General features: G+C 37.7%; 1 protein-coding gene across 10 annotated transcripts in view; it reads left to right on the plus strand.

Moving 5' to 3' along the window:
• LOC121415137 (structural maintenance of chromosomes protein 6-like) overlaps positions 1–19,426 on the plus strand; it is a 43,039-nt gene extending 23,613 nt beyond the window's left edge. For 9 of the 10 annotated variants that reach the window (XM_041608264.1, XM_041608265.1, XM_041608263.1 and 6 more), the window contains 14 exons: positions 389–553; positions 2,098–2,279; positions 3,764–3,942; positions 4,116–4,226; positions 5,321–5,520; positions 6,312–6,471; positions 7,829–8,044; positions 10,400–10,534; positions 11,755–11,825; positions 12,461–12,560; positions 14,039–14,197; positions 15,269–15,430; positions 16,770–16,867; positions 18,331–19,426. In XM_041608264.1, coding sequence (XP_041464198.1) covers positions 389–553; positions 2,098–2,279; positions 3,764–3,942; positions 4,116–4,226; positions 5,321–5,520; positions 6,312–6,471; positions 7,829–8,044; positions 10,400–10,534; positions 11,755–11,825; positions 12,461–12,560; positions 14,039–14,197; positions 15,269–15,430; positions 16,770–16,867; positions 18,331–18,427 — 2,035 coding nt within the window. In that variant the 3' untranslated portion in view covers positions 18,428–19,426. The remainder of the gene's footprint in view (positions 1–388; positions 554–2,097; positions 2,280–3,763; positions 3,943–4,115; positions 4,227–5,320; positions 5,521–6,311; positions 6,472–7,828; positions 8,045–10,399; positions 10,535–11,754; positions 11,826–12,460; positions 12,561–14,038; positions 14,198–15,268; positions 15,431–16,769; positions 16,868–18,330) is intronic. The other variant, XM_041608268.1, reaches the window with a different exon arrangement.
• Positions 19,427–20,196: the final 770 nt, after the last annotated feature.

Genomic DNA, 20,196 nt, shown 5'->3' on the forward strand with positions numbered 1-20,196 from the left:
TCAGTTGGTAGAGTGTCCGTCTCACAACCGGGGGGTCGAGGGTTCAAACCCCGACCGCATCAGACCAAAGGACGTTAAAAGACGGGAGTTGCTGCTACCCTGTTTGGCGTTTAACGATTAAAGGGATAGAGCCTCGTTGATCTGGCGCTGCACAGTGGCTGCCGGGCCCACGACCAATTGGACAAAGCAAGTTTTCGGAGTATTTCATTTCATGTCTATTTCGAAAAATAAATTATGGGTTTTAAAAATTTTGGATTTGATTTAACTCACATGATCAGCCAAGATCTGGGGAGGGGGTATATGACACCCCACCCTCCCCCTCCTCCAATAGTAAAAGCTGGTCTGAAATAGCAGTTTGAATAGGATTGATTTCTTGTTTCATTCACAGGGACAGCGAACAGTTTGAAGAGGAGAGGGTCGATAGAGAAAGACGGATCACTGCATTGGTGGAAGAAAAGCGACATCTTGAAGCACAGATGCAGGATGCTGTTAAAGAAGTGGAGCGGTCTGCCAGTGCTGTTAACAGTGCTCAAAAACGCATCTATGGGCTCCAGTAAGATATTTGATGAACAAGTTCAGTTCATGTCCTTTGTAAACAAAGAGAAGCACTGTGAATTTTCCAGAAAACAATGAATGCTTGATTATGCATCATAGTTAGAAAATATTTTGAACAAACATGCATAATAGATGTTGACATTGCTGGCCATGCATAGTTGTGATTGATGGGATCAATCGCAACTCTTTGTAAGACAGGCCCCATTTCAATGATTTATTCAATTCAATTAAAAATCAATACCAATAAAAACCAAATACAAATTGATCATTCTTTGTATATATTTAGTAAATGAAGAGGGTTTGATAGTAGGAAATCATAATTTGCTTACAAATTTTCGGCATTACTCGTATTTGATCTTTAAGATCGGTATGCTCAATCTGACTCATGATTTTCATTACATATCGAGCATACCAATCTTAAACAAATAGGAGTAATGCCGAAAATTTGTAAACAAAATTTGTATATATTTATATGAATATATGAATCCATCTCACAAAAAAAAAAAAAGTATTAATTGAAATCACTAAGTTCCCATAAGCTATTTATCACCTTTAGCAAGTTGCCTGATAGAATTGAATGGTTCTTGTCCACAACAAGTGGCATACTCTATGCCTCCGCCCAACATTGGAGGTTGTCGGAGCCATTGTGTTTTAAGTTGTACGTCTGTCTTTCCATCGAAATACGTGTGGTAACTTACATGTAAGAACTGTTTGACATATCAACTTTGAGCTTGGCTCATGTGTGCATATGGGAGTTACAATGGGTGATTTCAAGTCTGGTGTTAGCCTTGGAGTTGGTGTTGAAATTTGGATTGCTTCCATTAGCTCCGAAACTTATTCAGAGTTTGTGAAACTGATCCAGATCACATTATTGACATCTCAACAACTAGTGTGACTTTTCAGGACCATCTTCATTTTATGTTTGGTGTTATAATCGGGTAAAAATTAAGTTTAACACCAACACCAAAAGGTCAATACTGAACTTGAAATAACCCATTGACCTCATTTGATTTGGGGGTCAAAGGTCAATGGTTACAGAGGTCATTATATGCACTGAATTATCTTGTTCTTGTAATAACTGAAAAGCCATTTACCTGATCAACTTCCAACATGGTCCATGTATGCGTATTGGTGGGACAAGTATCTGATTAGATTTTGGGGACATAAGGTCAAATGTGACAGATGTCATTATATATGCCTAAGAGTGTGTTTCTTGTGAAAACCATGAACTGTTTGAGCAATCTACTTCAAACTTGCATTATGTAAGACATATGATGAGGATGTTCTGATTTGATTTGTGGGTCACTAGGGTTAAAGGTCACAGGTTAATTTTAAAAAATGAGACTGTCTAATACATGTATGTATTCGTAGCCTGGAATGGTGGGGGCATAAATTTTGACCGCATGCAAAAGAGAACGCATCAGGTTTTCTTTAATATTATGGAATGAGGCATTTACCAAAATGGAGTCATCCCTGCTGTGGTGAAGACCTGTGAGCATGGAAGATTACCTTGGAAAATTTATCCGTTTGTTGCATCCATAGATTTGTAGAAGGTTATGTGCTGACGCAAGCCATACATGTAGCTAGCGGTGAGAGAAGATTGAAGAACCTTGAAGGAAGCCGGAAGAACAGATTGAAGCTGTATGGAGATTACATGCCGAACTTACTGGCTGAGATTGAGCGATCTGCTGCTCGCTTCCACCAGACACCCCTTGGCCCAGTGGGTAAGAATCCTTGTTGATGTAACTCTTATTCTCACATGGAGTGATGAAGAGTATATTTGTGTGTGTGTGTGTGTGTGTGTGTGCATTGGAAACAATAAAAAACAAATTAGATGTGTTCATAGCATTTTTCCTGTGTATACTTTAGTTGCTTTTCCTTGTGTTCAAATTTAGCTGTATTGTATTTCAAACTAACTTGCAAAATGAAATTATTGAAATGCCAATTTACAAGAAAAAGACAATCACCTGCTCAGAGATGGATTCAGAACTTGATTCTGAATTCCTTTTTTTTTAAATGATAACATTTGTACTTACAATACAGACCTTGGGATTTTTGTTGTTAATTACCATTTGTAATGATAAGGGAGAATAGAAACTCGTAGAAATATAACAAGCAGTCAAACATTTCAACAATATGCACGAGGTTTCTGTGGTTTGAAAGATGCTAGTTTTAGATGTGTATCATATCATATCATGTACAAGGAAATGGGACATAAATTGATTCAGTTCAGACAACACGTTCATCTTCAGAAGTTGCCATCAACTTAATGACATGGCGAGATACTTATTCACACCATGTGGACTTCATACATGTAGCCTTATTATGTTGACTTGGTGAGATATTTTGTCTTGCAAGATAAAATATATCACCATGGGGGTGATCACAAAGATTTAAGTATGACTTAGGTCACACTTAAATATCGGCTCGTACATGATATGCAACGTGCAATCTTATTGATCAATACACAGTAGTACGCATCCTCTTGGCATGATTTGACCAATGCTGTCATGCCTTTTATACTGCACGCAACTAGATATTTAAGTGTGACTCCAAGTCATACTTAAATCTTTGTAAAACACCTCCCATGTTATATAACTTTTTATAATTCAACTTGGCAAGATAATATATCTCGCCAAGTCAACATGCAAGTTTTTATAAGTCAGCAAAATAACGTATCTCACCATGTCAACATAATTAGGCTATAATAATTGCACATCACGACGTCCTAAGCGCTTTACAGATAAACATGTATTATCACACTGGTAATCGGATCCTTGCATGCCCGCATACAATGTACATGTATTATGCACCCTCTCCACTCCCTGAGGAGCATTCCAACAAGAGTTCCAAGGCTCAATTGCTAGGCATAGGCTTTGCATCCTACCTGGTACCCATTTAACTCCTGGGTGGAGAGTGGCAAATAATGTTGACATGGCAAGACAAAGTATCTCAAAATGTGACATAACTGGCAGGAAATAATTCCTCAAGAAGCTGTGCGCACCAGAATCGGTAGACTGTCTTAGCAGGAGTAATACAGGAGCACCTTAAGCACCTAGCAAGGTGGATACGTGCGCCATACAAATCCTATGTTATTATAATTATGTTATTAAGTTGACATGGCAAGACAAAGTATCTCGCCATGTTTTCAAGTCGATGGCAAAGAAAGTCACCGTATTCATCAGATTTTGTTCCAAATCTTTTTTAGGATCATTCTTGAAGCTGAAGGATGTCCGTTGGGCTCTTGGTGTGGAATCTTGCCTGAAACGATTGCTGTATTCATTCTGTTGTCATGACCAACATGATTTAAGTATTCTGAAAGACATCATGAATCGTGTCATCCCACAGAATGCTCCACATCCTTCAATCATCACATCTAAGTTTGAGGTAATCGCATTTCACGGAATTATTGAAAACTTTCCTTCACTGTAACAATAGTATTATATACTTGATATTCCTTGGTATCTCAAAGATTTAGAATGTTTAGTGAAGTATTTCTCAGACATGTAGTATTTGCTGGAATGATGTTACCCTTTTACCCAACCTTATTCACCTTACAGCCTCACACCTGTGATATCAGTCGAGCAAAGGTTCAGAGTAGGGACTTCCCCAGCTTTCTAGACATCGTTGATATCAGTCATCCTGTCATTTTCAACGCTCTCGTTGATCTGGTAATACTTACAGTATTTGTTCCATGTTCCAAAATCTGGGACTCCTCTATTGTATTTCTACTTCTCTGTGAACTTCATTATGATGACAATGATACAAAGTAGGTGGGTTAAGAGTGCCTCAGCTCAGCTGCCATCTTCCCCCGATGTCAAGTCCACCCTGAAAATTGTGATTTATAGAATTTTGCTTATTTGTCATAGAACAGTTATATGTACAACTCAGTGACATGCAAATGAGAGTCAATGATGTCCCTGACTCATTTATTTTGTTGTGGCACACTTTCACTTGTACGGATAGATGTCTCTCGTCAACCATTTCACCCCAAAAAATAAAGCTTACCAAGAAAAAACAACTCTGATTTCGATGCCACTTTAGCGTGTGGGTAGTGCTTGGTACAGGCGATGATGGAATGTGCATATTGTGGCCCACAGGTTTATATTCTCTGAAGATAGCAAACGTGATACGTAATAATCTCATTTGAATTGTGGCAAGTGACTAGGCACACTTAATTTTATAATTATATAAATCAAGATTAGGATTATGTCTTATTTAATGATTTAGTGAGTATGATTTCCTGATTGAGAAACCCTCTTAAAGTGTTAAATTCCAGTTAGTCATTACTTGCGAATAACCTTCAAAATCACTCCACAAAATTGTATTTGGGAAAAACGTCTTATGACCTGATGAAATGTATCAACGTGTGGAGCGTTGTGGCCCAGTGGATTAGTCTTCGGACTTTGAAACAGAGGGTTGTGGGTTCGAATCCCAGCCTTGGCGTAATTTACTTCAGCAAGAAATTTATCCACATTGAGCTGCACTCAACCCTGGTGAGGTGAATGGGTAGCCGGCATGATTATTTCCTTGAACGCATGAGCACTGAAAGGCAGCTCGAGCTAAGGCCGATGTAATAATCATAAAAACAATGTGCGTTGGAATAGAATGTTTCTAGATAGATGGCTCTATATTAATACCTATTATTATTATTATTATCCTGTAAAAGAATTATTGCATATTCAATCAAGGAACTGATCTGAAATATAAAGAGCAAGAAAAAAACTGGCATTACTCTTTTTGATTGGTTGATTGATGTCTACAGCGTGGTGTAGAGAGTATCTTGCTGATTGAGAAGAGCAAGGATGCCAGGGGTTATATGAGTCACCAGCTCCCTACATTCTGCAGAGAGGCTTTTACTATGGATGGCGATCAGGTGTTCATTAGGGCTAAACAACGGCTGTCCTACTATCCGTCTAAGCAAAGGAATGCAAGGGTTCTGAGAGACGCTGATGATGAGATAAGGTAAAACTTGCATATATCTACTTTATATGAATCTTCTTGCCAAATGGTTTTAGGATTTTTGTTTGTTTTACATTCATCGATATTGTATCCAAGACTTCTGGGTTTCTGAATACTGATTAGGTCGGGGTCATACTATCTATTGATATTATTTATTTTATTTATTTTCAGTTTTATTTAATCAGGGTGGCCTCATCTGTTTACAAAATGCTGTCCTTGAGGGCCCTGAGATAAAAAATCGATATGTACAATATTTACAAAGAATGAATGCAAAAATCAAAATGGCATACACTAAAAGTAAAATAACAGATATATAAGAAACATTAAAAATACAATCCAATAAAAGATCAAAATTGAATTTCAAGAAAAGGTGACTTCGATGTTAAGACAAAGGAAAAAGAAAAGGCAATTGGAAACTGATGAATACGATTTAACAGAATTTTATCTAATGTAGCTATCGTTTTCTGGAATACATTAAATTTTGTGATGTAGACAGGAATAAGCAATTTGTAGATGGATTTTGAAAAAAAAGAAATATATCCTCATTTTGCCCTAATTTTCAGAGAAATTAATCTCTTGATATGTCGTTATAGAGCTTATAGTAATCCTATTCCCAAATAGGAAATATTTTGGAGTCTTAGAAAAAGTTATTTCATGGGAAAAATATCCCTTTCATGTTATTTAAATGATATAATTATCATATTCTACTTTTAAATACTGGTAGTGCTATATAAATTAGAACAAAGTGCTTTACAGATATATTGTAATCTATGTTGTATACTTCAATAATGTAGCGAAACTAGGAGAGATCTGAATCAAAACCAAAGAGCATTGATTGAAATAATGCAGCAGGTTCAGGCACTAAGACAAGATGTGTCTGAAAATGAGAATCTGATGATGACGGCACAGCAACAGAGGATGAAGCTAGAGGATGAGATTGGCAAGATCAACAACGTGAGTAATGAAAATGGTGAAGACTTTGATAGTGGCAAGGACTATGTTGAGGATGATAGTGCTGGTGGTGGTGATGATGATGATGGTGATGATAATAATGATGGTGAGGGTGATAATGATAATCATGGTGGTGGTGACGATAGTGATGATGATGGTGGTGGTGGTGGCGGTGGTGTTGATGATGATGATGTTGATGATGATGATGATGATGGTGATAATGATGACGATGATGGTGGTGGTGGTGATGATGATGATGATGAGAATGATGGTGGCGGTGATAAAGAAAAAAAACGTAGAAGAGAGGATGATTTTGATGATGATGATGATGATGATGGTGATGATTGTAAAGATAAGATAAAGATGAAGGTGATGATGACCACACTGATGCCTTCAAGGGTGATGATAATTATAATAGTGTAGATTCATAGAGCTCACATGATGATAATCAGGGTTCCCAGCCCATCAAGGATATCAGGGGAAATTATTTTACTAAAATGCCGCAAATGAGGGGAAAATCAGAATTTTCATTAACCCTTAAGTCAAATCATGGAATTCAGTCAGACTCTGTTATATTTTGTTGCCTATCAAAACAACTTCCATTGAATGTCTGGTTATGGTGGTAATAATTAGTTTTACATTATTGTTTTTACACTGAAAATACATGTGAATCACTGCAACAGCTTAGAAAACAAGCAAAACTTGGAATGGGTTTGAATAATTATCAGGGAATTTTTTAACTTCCTCAGGGAAAAATCAGGGAATTAAGTTTTTTTGAAAAGCTGGAAACCCTGATCGTGAAGGGGATGGTGATGATGTCGATGATCATGATCTTGATGATTGTGATGATGATCATAGCACTAATGATGTTAATACATGTATGTCAGTAATCGGTACAGCTATATCATATCCTAACATCAACAGAACACATAGGCCCGAATTCACAAAGGTGGTTTTGAAAACCCACGGTTGAGTCCATGGTTTATGCAGATTTCCTGTATACATTACGCTGAATTTAGCGCGTATCAGGCGCGTGTTTAAAACATGTCCAATGCTGATGCGCGCTTTTGTCACAGTACGCCAAATTGACGCCTGTTACCATGGTTAGATACACTATTTTATTCATGAGTCCACTGTTTGAAGAGTGGACTCATGAATAAACACAGTGGACTCATGATAACCACGGCAGCAGGCGTCAGTTTGGCGCACTGTGACAAAAGCGCGCATCAGGAATGGACATTTTTCATATACGCGCTAAATTAAGCGTAATATATACAGGAAATCTGCATAAACCATGGACTCAGCCGTGGGTTTTCAAAACCACCTTTGTGAATTCGGGCCTAAATGTTTATCTTTCCAGCAAATAAACCAGTTGGAGGCAGAGGAAACCAATGTCGCTGACTTGGAAGAGGAGGTTCAGCAGATGGAGGCCAAAATCAACGAACGAAAGGAGAAACTGGAGAGTTTCTCCAAGAACTTCAAGGAAGGTCGAAGACAGCTGGCAGAAGCATCACAACAGTTCAAGGTGGTGGATGATCAGATCCAGGAACTGAGCTATCAAGTAGACCCTCTCAAGGTAACCACACAACCTGCAAATTTCAGAAGATTCTTTGGTTCTATACTGCCCAACTTTGGCAAAAGGAAGCAAGTGACGCATCAGTCAAATTTGAGTTATTGTTGTTTCGGAAACACCCAGGTTGCACGTTCAGGCAAAATTTGGGGGAGAAATGGAAAGATACTGAAGAAAATATGCTGTTGAAGTGCATCAACGCCTTTGTAAATGACGAACACACATTGCTCATTTACATCAAATGATACTTTTGTAACTTGCTTCCTTTTGCCAAAGTACGGCAGTATTGATACCTTCTTTCACAACTTAAGTAATACTGTATTAATACACATCATTAAAGGAAGTAGTAAAAGTAACACATATGAAAAACTTTGGAACAGTCCTAACTCAGTTTCAAAGGTAACAAGTGTGGATTGTTATTCAGTGCCCAGGCAAAATGATGCATATTATGCAGAGCACTTGTAAACCCACTTGCCTGCATACCTGTGGCAAGTGAAAACCACAGGAGGGCAAGCAAAGTTCAAAGTCACTTGCCCGATTAGGTAAGCAATGATTTTGAGTGCTGGATGTACACGTATGTTCAACATCTCACCTCAAAATTAAACACAAATTTAAGAAACATTTTTACACAAGGATATCATTAATGATAATAATAACGTTTAATTTACCCAGGGTAGCCACTTCAGTTAGGAAACTGCTCTACCAGCGGCCCCTGCATAGCATAATATGTTATTATTACGTTTTTTAAAATCTAATTGCTGAGCGCCTAGCAAGAAGGCAGAAGGTCCCATTTTTATGAGTCTTTGGTATGACTCGGCCAAGGATTGAACCCGCGACTTCCCGTTCTTGAGGCGGGCACTCTACCACTGAGCCACATTGCCCGGTCTCATTCTTGAGAAAGCATTACCAAACAGTTGAAATCAAGTCCTCAAGACTTCTGATAATAGCAAGTGTCTTTACTATGCAGACTCATTGTATTAGTTATAAGCCCCTAGATGATAAATTGATTATAATCCATATGGGAAGGCGGGGTAAGTTGAGCATAGGGGCAAGTTGAGCCACCAACCCCAGGCCAATAATGAATGAGTCAGACATTGTGGTGGTGTCATGTATTGATGACCCATAGCATAACCCCTAACCCCACCACATTGTTTCCAACTTTGAAACAAAAAGTAGTTTTTTAGAGGGAAAAATATGAATTTCAGCCAAAAAAGTAAAAAAGAGTGTGAAATAGATAAGTGCTTTATAAACACACACGTCTTTGAATATAATAAAGACATGATAACAATATTATTAGTCCAGGTATGGATCTTCATTCTTGTCATAGTCTTTTATATGATGAATGCATAATAAATGTGTGGATACAAAATTATCGCACTAAGTTCGGACTGGGGTAAGTTGAGCCAAATAGCATGGGGCAAGTTGAGCCATGGTAATTCCTATGGTAATGTATCTTAAAAAACAAACCATAAAAATAGATTGAAATGCAGGCTGAAAGGAGCAAATTTACATGACTGCTCTTTTCCTTTTACAGGATCAGGGCCGTCACCAGCTTTTTTCTAGGGGGGGTGCTTTTTATGAAAAAAAAACACAAAAACACAAAAAACAACGTATTAACTCAATTTCATACAGTTATATAGCCCGCCGGCCAGAATGGATATAGAAAGTACATACTGGTCAACATGCCTATTGTTCCTCAATGCAGTTTCGGTGTCTGTGTGTCTTTTTTTTAATTTTTTTTTTTAATTTTTAATTTTTTGGTTCTGAAGGGGGGTGCATTCGCACCCTCCGCACCCCCCCCCTGGCGACGGCCCTGAGGATGTTAGTATTTATAGAGAATTAGCAAGTGAAAAGAATTTAAACAAAAAAATGACATGCTGGTTCTCCCCCCATACATTTTGTACATATTTTTTGTGGCTCAACTTACCCCAGAAGGTGGCTCAAACTTACCCCATATATGGGGCAAGTTGAGCCATTTGACATCGGTTTTTTCAAAGGTCACGATGACTTTCAGTGTTGGGGTAGAAAGTTATATATAGGTGGAAAATATTTCAGAAGAATGAAATTTCAAGGCAAGGTACTTATTTCGACAAGATTATTAATCATATCAATTCTAACATGCAAAAAGCAAAAACTGTCACAACTTACCCCGCCTTCCCCTATGTACTTCTCCTTTTTTTTGTTTAATGTTTTTCAATGCCCTTTATGTGTGTGTCTTTAAGTTTAGCATTTCTGATCTTAAGAAGCATAACTGAATGAAAATCAAGGAAAAAAAATGATAAACTCTGATGATTGTTTTCTTTAGTGATTCCTCTCTGCTCTTAGTAATCTATATGTCATTTCAAAAATTGATTTCTGTAGGTCAAAATTGAGCCTAGCGATAAAGCATACCTAGATGAGGAATACCGTAAGCGCTACGCAGAAAAGAAGAAAGAACTCATGGAAGAACTTGCAGATCTCCAGAAAGAAGTTGATGAAACACAGTCAAAAATAGAGGTATGATAAACTTACATATGAATTATTTGTTGAAGAGCCGTGGGGTAATGGTTCTGGCTCCCGTGTTGTAATCAGGTGGTTGTGTCTTCAAATCCCACCATAGCGTAGCGTCCTTTGGCAAGATATCATGGAAGAACTTGCAGATCTCCAGAAAGAAGTTGATGAAACACAGTCAAAAACAGAGGTATGAAGAACTTACATATGAATTATTTGTAGAAGAGCCGTAGGGTAGTGGTTCTGGCTCTCCTGTTGTAATCAGGTAGTCATGTCTTAAAATCCCACCATAGCGTAGCGTCCTTTGGCAAGATGTCATGGAAAAGCTTGCAGATCTCCAGAAAGAAGTTGATGATACACAGTCAAAAATAGAGGTATGATAAACTTACATATGAATTATTTGTAGAAGAGCCGTGGGGTAGTGGTTCTGGCTCCCGTGTTGTAATCAGGTGGTTGTGTCTTCAAATCCCACCATAGCCTAGCGTCCTTTGGCAAGATGTCATGGAAAAGCTTGCAGATCTCCAGAAAGAAGTTGATGAAACACAGTCAAAAATAGAGGTATGATGAACTTACATATGAATTATTTGTAGAAGAGCAGTGGGGTAGTGGTTCTGGCTCTCGTGTTGTAATCAGGTGGTTGTGTCTTCAAATCCCACCATAGCCTAGCGTCCATTGGCAAGATGTCATTCCACACTTTGTTACTCTTGACCCAGGTGCTGTTAATTGGTACTTGGTAGGATATGACGTCATTGGGTAATTTCAAGTCCGGTGTTGGCCTTGGTGTTAGTGTTGGAATTTGGATTGCTTCCCCTAGCTCCAAAACCTATTCTGAGTTAGTAAAACTGATCCAGATCACATTATTGACATCTCAACAACCAATGAGTGACTTTTCAGGACCATCTTCATTCTATGTTTGGTGTTAAACTCATGTAAAAATTAACCTAACACCAACACAAAAAGGTCAACACTGAACTTTAAATCACCCATTGTAGCTTGTTCAGAAATGTGTACATCACATTGGCGACTGGATGGAATACTCCCCAGGGAGTGGGGGATTTGATATGCATACATTGTAATTTGTCACCGAAACGCCTGTCTAAGATTTTACAGAATGTGACTTGAGTCTTTGGTAATATTTGGGCCCTGTGTTGAATCATATTTAGAATGCATAAATCTAGTGACTTTTTAGATTAATTACAGGGTATTTTACTACTTGTGATATTCAGGAAACTATGTCAAAAGTTAGGCAGCTGACAGGACATCAAGACAACACTGCATTGGACAATGATGGAGACATGTGAGTTAATGTATTTGTATAATGATTCATACCTGAAGAAATAGAAGAAAAAGATGAAGGAGGAGTAGGGGGAGGGGGAGGTACAACATGTAGTTGAGGTCATTGAAGGTAAAAATTATGATGGATGTCAATAGTATTGGTTTTAGCTTGTTAATCAAGTTTGAATGTTTCTGTTGCTTGTTTTTCAATTCTAATAAGAGGAGCAAAGTAACCATTACTGTGTATGGTCTCTCATTGACTGTTTTACAAACGATTAGATTTGAAATCTACCTATTGATTTTAGATACCTCTTAATGATAAAATGAATAAATAAAGCTATAATTTTATTTGTATGGAAAAGAATTTATTTGTAAAGAAGAAACTAGAATTTTTTTGAGAGGGGAAGTACTTGTTTTGCTTATCAGTAACATGATTATTGCGGTATGAATGCATGAATTGGTGTGTTCTCATTCAATTGGGCCAACATCACATGACTTCACCTTCCGGAATGCTGCATTATGGGTTAGGAACTGGGCCAGATTTGACTACTTGAAGACTTGAGATGGTGCTATATTAAGAAGCTTTCTATTGAATCTCCATCACTTCCTAGTTTATAAGAAATGTTTGTTATATTTTTCATTCTTTTCTGATCACAGACAAGAAGTCCCAGAAGATGCCATCGAACAAGGTGATGGACCACAAATGATGTTTGCATCCATCCAGAAGCAAATAAAAGGATTGACGAAAACTGTGGAGGTAATTGGCAATAGTGCAGTTGAAACAGTTATCTCGGACCCATTTGGTGCAATTGTCTAAAAGGGGTTAGCCTGAGTCTGATTTCTTAAAAACTTGATATTTAACTTTATAATGATAATAATACGCAGCATTTATATAGTGCTTAATACAAATGTTTCTAAGTGCTGCATACGATTACCCAGGCTTTAGCAGAGCTATCCTGATCAGACGCTCGGGCATTCAAGGAATTCCTACCTGGTACCCATTTACTACTCCTGAATGGAGAGTGGCAAATGGAGATAAACACCTTGCCAAAGAATGCAAGTGCTGTGGTGAGATTTGAACCCCGGGCCTTGTGGTTCAAAGTCCAGAGACTTATCCACTGAGCCACAACACCTCTATTTTATTATTATAGCATGGACCTACAGAGAGATGGACATTCATCTAACATGTGACTGTCATTGTTATTTGAATAACATTCTCTTCGTATTTTTCTACTTTGATCCTATGATGGTTACTGTCAATTAGGCCATGGTTCAAAGAAAGCAGTCCGCGAGTAGACATTGATATTGCACAAATTGTATGCACAGAAGATAATTAATCAATTAACCCTAGGAAGACTCGGGGGGGGGCCTGATTCAGTTTGGATGGTCCTTTTAGGATACATGGTGTACCATGAAACCTACTACGACAAGAACACACTTGTCGAAACGATAATTTTGGGCGATCCTTTTCAGGACCGACACTTGCCCAAGAAAGATACATGGTGAACCATGAAACCTACTACGACAAGAACACACATGTCGAAACGACAAGTTTGGGCGATCCTTTTCAGGACTGACACTTGCCCAAGAAAGATACATGGTGTACCATGAAACCTACTACGACAAGAACACACATGTCGAAACATCAAGTTTAGGCGATCCTTTTCAGGACCGACACTTGCCCAAGAAAGATACATGGTGTACCATGAAACCTACTACGACAAGAACACACTTGTCGAAACGTCAAGTTTAGGCGATCCTTTTCAGGACCGACACTTGCCCAAGAAAGATACATGGTGAACCATGAAACCTACTACGACAAGAACACACTTGTCGAAACGTCAAGTTTGGGCGATCCTTTTCAGGACCGACACTTGCCCAAGAAAGATACATGGTGAACCATGAAACCTACTACGACAAGAACACACATGTCGAAACGTCAAGTTTGGGCGATCCTTTTCAGGACCGACACTTGCCCAAGAAAGATACATGGTGTACCATGAAACCTACTACGACAAGAACACACATGTCGAAACGTCAAGTTTAGGCGATCCTTTTCAGGACCGACACTTGCCCAAGAAAGATACATGGTGTACCATGAAACCTACTACAACAAGAACACACTTGTCGAAACGTCATGTTTGGGCAATCCTTTTCAGGACCGACACTTGCCCAAGAAAGATACATGGTGTACTGTGAAACCTACTACACTATATTTCTGTGCTTTTATTTCAGAATGTGAACAAATTGATTGATCGATGTGATATGGCCAAGAAAGACACGCGTCATTATATAGCACAGAGGACCAAGTACTACTTCATAACAATGATGTCCGCTCTTGGCTATTTGGGTCGTCTCAAGTTTGATCATCCTAAAGAAGAACTGGTTATCTCCGTAAGTTTTCATTGTGTAGAAGAACAAAACATATGACAGTTTTGACAATAGTGTTTAATATGCGTAACAGCCTGATGTATAATACCTACATGGAAGATACTACTGTAGTTGTTTTTTAATGATAATGATGATAATAAAAGCTGGATTTAAATAGCGCTTTTTGCCCGAGGATGAAAAGCACTGTAATTATTACCCCAGCATTAGCTCTATAGCTAATAAACCAGCTTTTCAACTGAGCTCAGGGCATTCAAGGAACTTTTCCATGCCATCTACCCATTCACCTCACCGTGTTCAAGTGCAGCACGGTGTGGATAAATTTCTTGCTGAAGGAAAGCATGTCATGGCTAGGATTTGAACCCAAGACTCTCTGTTTTAGAGGCGAGAGTCAGAACCACATGACCACGACATCCCCATTTTGCAGTTCATACTGGGTAGTTCCATAAAAGAATTTGTCTCTCTTTCCAGTTCACACGAGGATTTGTAAAATCTCTGTCTTGACATAGCTTGAGCAGGCCTTGGGGGTGCATATGCAATACTGTGGTCTAAAGAGGGAAGGGATGCCGCGAAGTCAGACATAAGGGCCGTCTGCACTATCCCGAGTTTTCAAATTAGTGCGCTATTTCTGATCCGGCAAATTATACCGATCTGAACCATCTCAAGATTATTTGCAATGGAGATGCAATTATCGCGCTAGTTCGTAGGATTAATCTTGAGATTGCAATCCCAAGTCAACTTTGGATTATTTGCAAAATAGTGCGCTACTTTACGAATTATCGTAGGTGCAGACGCACTGGGGATTATTTATTCATTATTTTTCAGACCATAATGCATCGATGCCTCGCTCGAGCAGGAATTGCTCTTGCGCTGGTGGGGACGGGGTTTCTTGAATCTGGAGATTAATCGCGAAGAGGGCCGACCGGACTACAATATTGAGATTGAACAAACTCAGGATGGTGCAGCACCGCCTATAGTCTCGGCATAGCATACCCCAAACGAAATAGACTGATTTTTCCGTCTACATTATCACATGATGACAAGAACTCAGTTTGTCTTTGATACGTTTTCTTACAGGTTGAATCGGAACAGATGGGAAACGTGAAGGATGTTTCCGTCAAGAACATAAAGAGTTTGTCCAGAGGCGAGAGATTGCTCTCCACATTGACTCTTATCCTTGCTCTTGGGGCATCTGTGGAATCACCTATCAGAGTCCTTGATGGCTTTGATAATCTCATGGTAAGTTTCAACAAAGTCTGCTCTTTGCATCACCAACCTCTCTCATTTTGGATATTACAGTGTACCTGTACATCATCATTTATTGCTTTGTCTGTCTATAAAGAAAAATTATTATTCTATTTTCCTAATTGTTTAAATTATTTAATCATGGTAAGTTTCAACAAAGTCTGCTCCTTGCATCACCAACCTCTCTCATTTTGGATATCACAGTGTACCTGTACATCATCATTTATTGCTTTGTCTGTCTATAAAGAAAAATTATTATTCTATTTTCCTAATTGTTTAAATTATTTAATCATGGTAAGTTTCAACAAAGTCTGCTCCTTGCATCACCAACCTCTCTCATTTTGGATATTACAGTGTACCTGTACATCATCATTTATTGCTTTATCTTTCGCTATCCCAAAATTAATATTCTATTTTCCTAATTGTTTAAATTATTCAATCTCTCTAACTTAAATTTTGTTTATCTATGTAGCACTTGGAAATAATTTATATAAAGCACTGTGTGAGTAATGTGTTATAGACTATAGAAATTGTCCACATTACACTACTAGCACAGATCAATTTAGAAAGGGCATCTTGTCTATCCAGAGTTCATTTGTGTTGGGTTTTAAGGCGACCGCACACCTTACGATTGGTCTGCGACCCGATTTTGGAATAAAACCTAGTAGAATTTGATGCTAATATTGAGACATGGAATATCTTACTGTGTAATGTTCGAAATCATCGTATGAATACCTATTTTTGAATCTGTGACTATGCTATCATCTTTTTTGGAATAAAAGCAAATTCAATATCTATTAATGACGTCATAGCAGTCGTATGATTGCCTATGATTTGAAAGTAATTTTGCATTTACTCCAAAAGGCTTGCAATCTTTCAAAATGGTTATATTAGTATTCAATTAATTTTAATCTCAAATAAAATGATATGTTCCATTCACATTTTCAGAAAATGAGCAAAATTTCATTTATTCCAAAATCGGATCGCGAACAGTCGTGAGGTGGCCTTTAGCCTTATGAAAACACTTGTTGAATACCAGTTAATCATCCATTTTATAATCATATCGTATGTTTTATTTTCTGATCTTCTCTTTCTATTTCTTCTCAATTTTCTTCAGCTCCTAAGTCGTCTTTCTCTCTTTCATATACTTCTTTTTTTTTCTTTGTCTAAAACTTTCCTTTTCACTTTCTTGTCATCTTTTTCTTCCCCCCCCCATAAAAAGATTGTTTCCTTCACTCTCCCAATTTCTTCTTTCTCTCTCTCCTCACTTTTTGGCTTGTCTCTCCCATATGAACTTGTGATTTATTTGTTTCTTTCCTTGCTTTTTTTGTAGGATATGGTGAACAGGAAGATCTTCATTGACCTGCTGCTTCAGCACGTCAGAGAAGAAGCAGCGCGCCAGTTTATTATATTTACTCCAGTAGACGTTGGGTGAGATACAATATTCAAAGACTTTGTTGCCCAAATTTACAAAGGTGATCTTTAAAACCATTGCTTGAACCCATGGTTCATGCAGATTTCCTGTATGAATTGCGCTTATTTGCTGCGTACGGTGTATATATCAATGTTGATGCGCGCTTTTGTCACAGTGCATGAAATCGATGCCTGTTGCCATGGTTAAGTACACTATTTCATTCATGAGTCCACTATTTGAAGAGTGGACTCGCTTCGCTAATTCAAAAGAGTGGACTCCTGAATAAAATAGGGTGGATAATCAGGTCAACAGGCGTCAATTTCGCTCACTTGTGACAAAAACATGTATCAACATTGACATTTTTTTAAGAAGCAAAATTTATACAGCAAATCTGCATTAACCATGGGTTAACTGATGGTCTTAAAAACCACCTTTGTGAATACAGTTTGGGCCAATCTGATTTTTAACCAAACAGAAGAATACATTGTGGACTTTTGGGGTGTGTATTATATCACTTGTGCTTTCAGAGCACTATTTCTCCAACTGCCTCATGGTTAGATAAACATTTCCAAATGTCTTTTTCTACTTAAAGGATTAGGATTTGGTTCCTTTAAGGTCAAGTCCACCCCAGAAAATGTTGATTTTAATAAACAGAGAAAAATCAAACAAACAAAACACTGAAAATTTCATCAGAATCAGATGTAAAATTAAAAAAGTTATGGCATTTTTAAGTTTCACTTATTATTTTACAAAACAGTGATATGCACAACTCAGTGACATGCAAATGAGTCAGTCGATGATGTCCATCACTCACTTTCTTTTGTTTTTTATTGTTTGAATTATACAATATTTCATATTGTACACATTTGACAACAAGGACCACCATGACTGAACCATGTAGTATTAAACAATGCTAATTCCATCTACAACTTCATGTTCAGGGAGGAATTAATCGTTTCCCTTGACAATGAAGAGAAAATTAGAATATTTCATGTAATGAAATACAAAAGAAATAGTGAGTGCATGACGTCATCAGTTTCCTCATTTGCATACCGACCAGGATGTGCATATAACTGTTTTGTGAAATTGAGCAAAACTTTCTTATTTTACATCCAATTTCGATGCAATTTTAAATGTTATGCTTGTTGGATTTTTCTCTTTTTGTTGGTGTGGACTTGTCCTTTACTTGCGTACCTACTGTAATCAAGCCAAACCTTCAATTGTTTTAATATCTTTCATTTAGATGAATTTTCAGTACTACAAAAATTTTTTTCTGTTATTCATATTCAACTTAACCGTTGCTGCAGTAGACTTTCATGCCTATAATGCTGTCTCCAGCACTTTAGGAATGATTTCAGTGTGACTTTACTCTTTGTTGAAAACCCCAAGAACTTAGTGGGGTTTTATGTATGGGGGTATTATTGTGGGGGGGGGGTCATGATTGAATTTTGACAAACTATCCCTTTGTATTTCATATTAGGGTCATCCCAAGTGAGTTTGTCCACATAACCAGACTTGAAGGCCCAGGGATGAATTCAGGACACATCAAAGAAGAACAAATGGAAGAGCAAGACTAGCAGAAACTGGTTCTGACAAAAAGGAACAGCTTGTAGACCCGTGACAACATTCCTTGTTGAACTATGACAACAAGTTAAACTGGACAGAAGGAAAAACTTCACTGTTCATTCCTAAAACAGTGATGACAAGTGAAATGGACAGAAAGGAATGACTTGTATACATAAGACAACATTCCTCTTTAAACTGCCATGACAAGCTAGTTTGGACAGGAGGAATGACTTCATGTAGATCTGTGCCAGCATTCCTCCTTGAACTGTTGCAATTAGCTAGTTTGGTCAGAAAGAAAGCCTTCTTGTAGTTGTAGATCTATGACAACTTTACTCCGTCATTTTTGACAAGATGCTTCACATGAAAAAGTTTGTGGCATTTCTTTGTACTAATAGGTGTGTGTGAAGATATCCAACTCAATCCTGCCAGTGTTCCACTTTGTTAAACTATTTCAGAAACTTTTATTATGTATCTTTTTTTTCATTGTTATACATGTATGTAAGATTTGTGGCTTAATAAGAGTGAGGTCTGAATGTACCAGCATTCCTCCTTGAACTATTACAACTAGCTAGTTCTGTCAAAAAAAAAGCCTTCTTGTAGATCTGTGACAAGAAGCTTCACAGAAAATAAAGTTTGTGGCATTACTTTGTACTAATGGCTGTGAGTGAAGATATCCAACTCAATCCTGCCAGTATTCAGCTTTGTTAAACTATTTCAGAAACTTTGATTATGTATCTTCTTTTTTATTGTTATATGTAAGATTTGTGGCTTAATAAGAGTGAGGTCTGAATGTGCCAACATTCCTCCTTGAACTATTACAACTAGCTAGTTTTGTCAGAAAGAAATTCTTCTTGTAGATCTGTGACAACTTGACTCCTTCATCTGTGACAAGATGCTTCACAGAAAAAAAGTTTGTGGCATTATTTTGTACTAATGGGTGTGTGTGAAGATATCCAACTCAATCCTGCCAGTGTTCCACTTTGTTAAACTATTTCAGAAACTTTGATTATGTATCTTCTTCTTTTTTATTGTTATATGTAAGATTTGTGGCTTAATAAGAGTGAGGTCTGAATGTACCATCATTCCTCCTTGAACTATTACAACTAGCTAGTTTGGACAGAAAGAAAGCCTTCTTGTAGATCTGTGACAACTGTACTCCATCATCTTTGACAAGATGCTTCACAGAAAAAAGTTTTTGGCATTACCTTGTACTAATGGGTGTGTGTGAAGATATCCAATGCAATCCTGCCAGTATTCAACTTTTTAAAACTATTTCAGAAACTTTGGTTATGTTTCTTCTTTATTCATTGTTATATGTAAGATTTGTGGCTTAATAAGAGTGAGATCTGAATGTACCAGCATTCCTCCTTGAACTACTACAACTAGCTAGTTCTGTCAGAAAAAAAGCCTTCTTGTAGATCTGTGACAAGGAGCTTCACAGAAAATAAAGTTTGTGGCATTACTTTGTACTAATGGCTGTGAGTGAAGATATCCAACTCAATCCTGCCAGTATTCAGCGTTTTAAAACTATTTCAGACACTTTGATTATGTATCTTCTTTTTTATTGTTATATGTAAGATTTGTGGCTTAATACGAGTGAGGTCTGAATGTGCCAGCATTCCTCCTTGAACTGTTACAACTAGCTAGTTTTGTCAGAAAGATATATCATATGTTACAAGTGCCTATGATGATGCTGGTTCTTACTTTGAAAATTCAAACCTGTCGGGGCAGAGAGCGGCTATAGTACATGTCAACCAGGGCCCCCATCTTACAAAGAACA

This window comes from Lytechinus variegatus, chromosome 5 (genome assembly GCF_018143015.1).
Source record: "Lytechinus variegatus isolate NC3 chromosome 5, Lvar_3.0, whole genome shotgun sequence".
Classification (NCBI taxonomy): Eukaryota; Metazoa; Echinodermata; class Echinoidea; order Temnopleuroida; family Toxopneustidae; genus Lytechinus; species Lytechinus variegatus.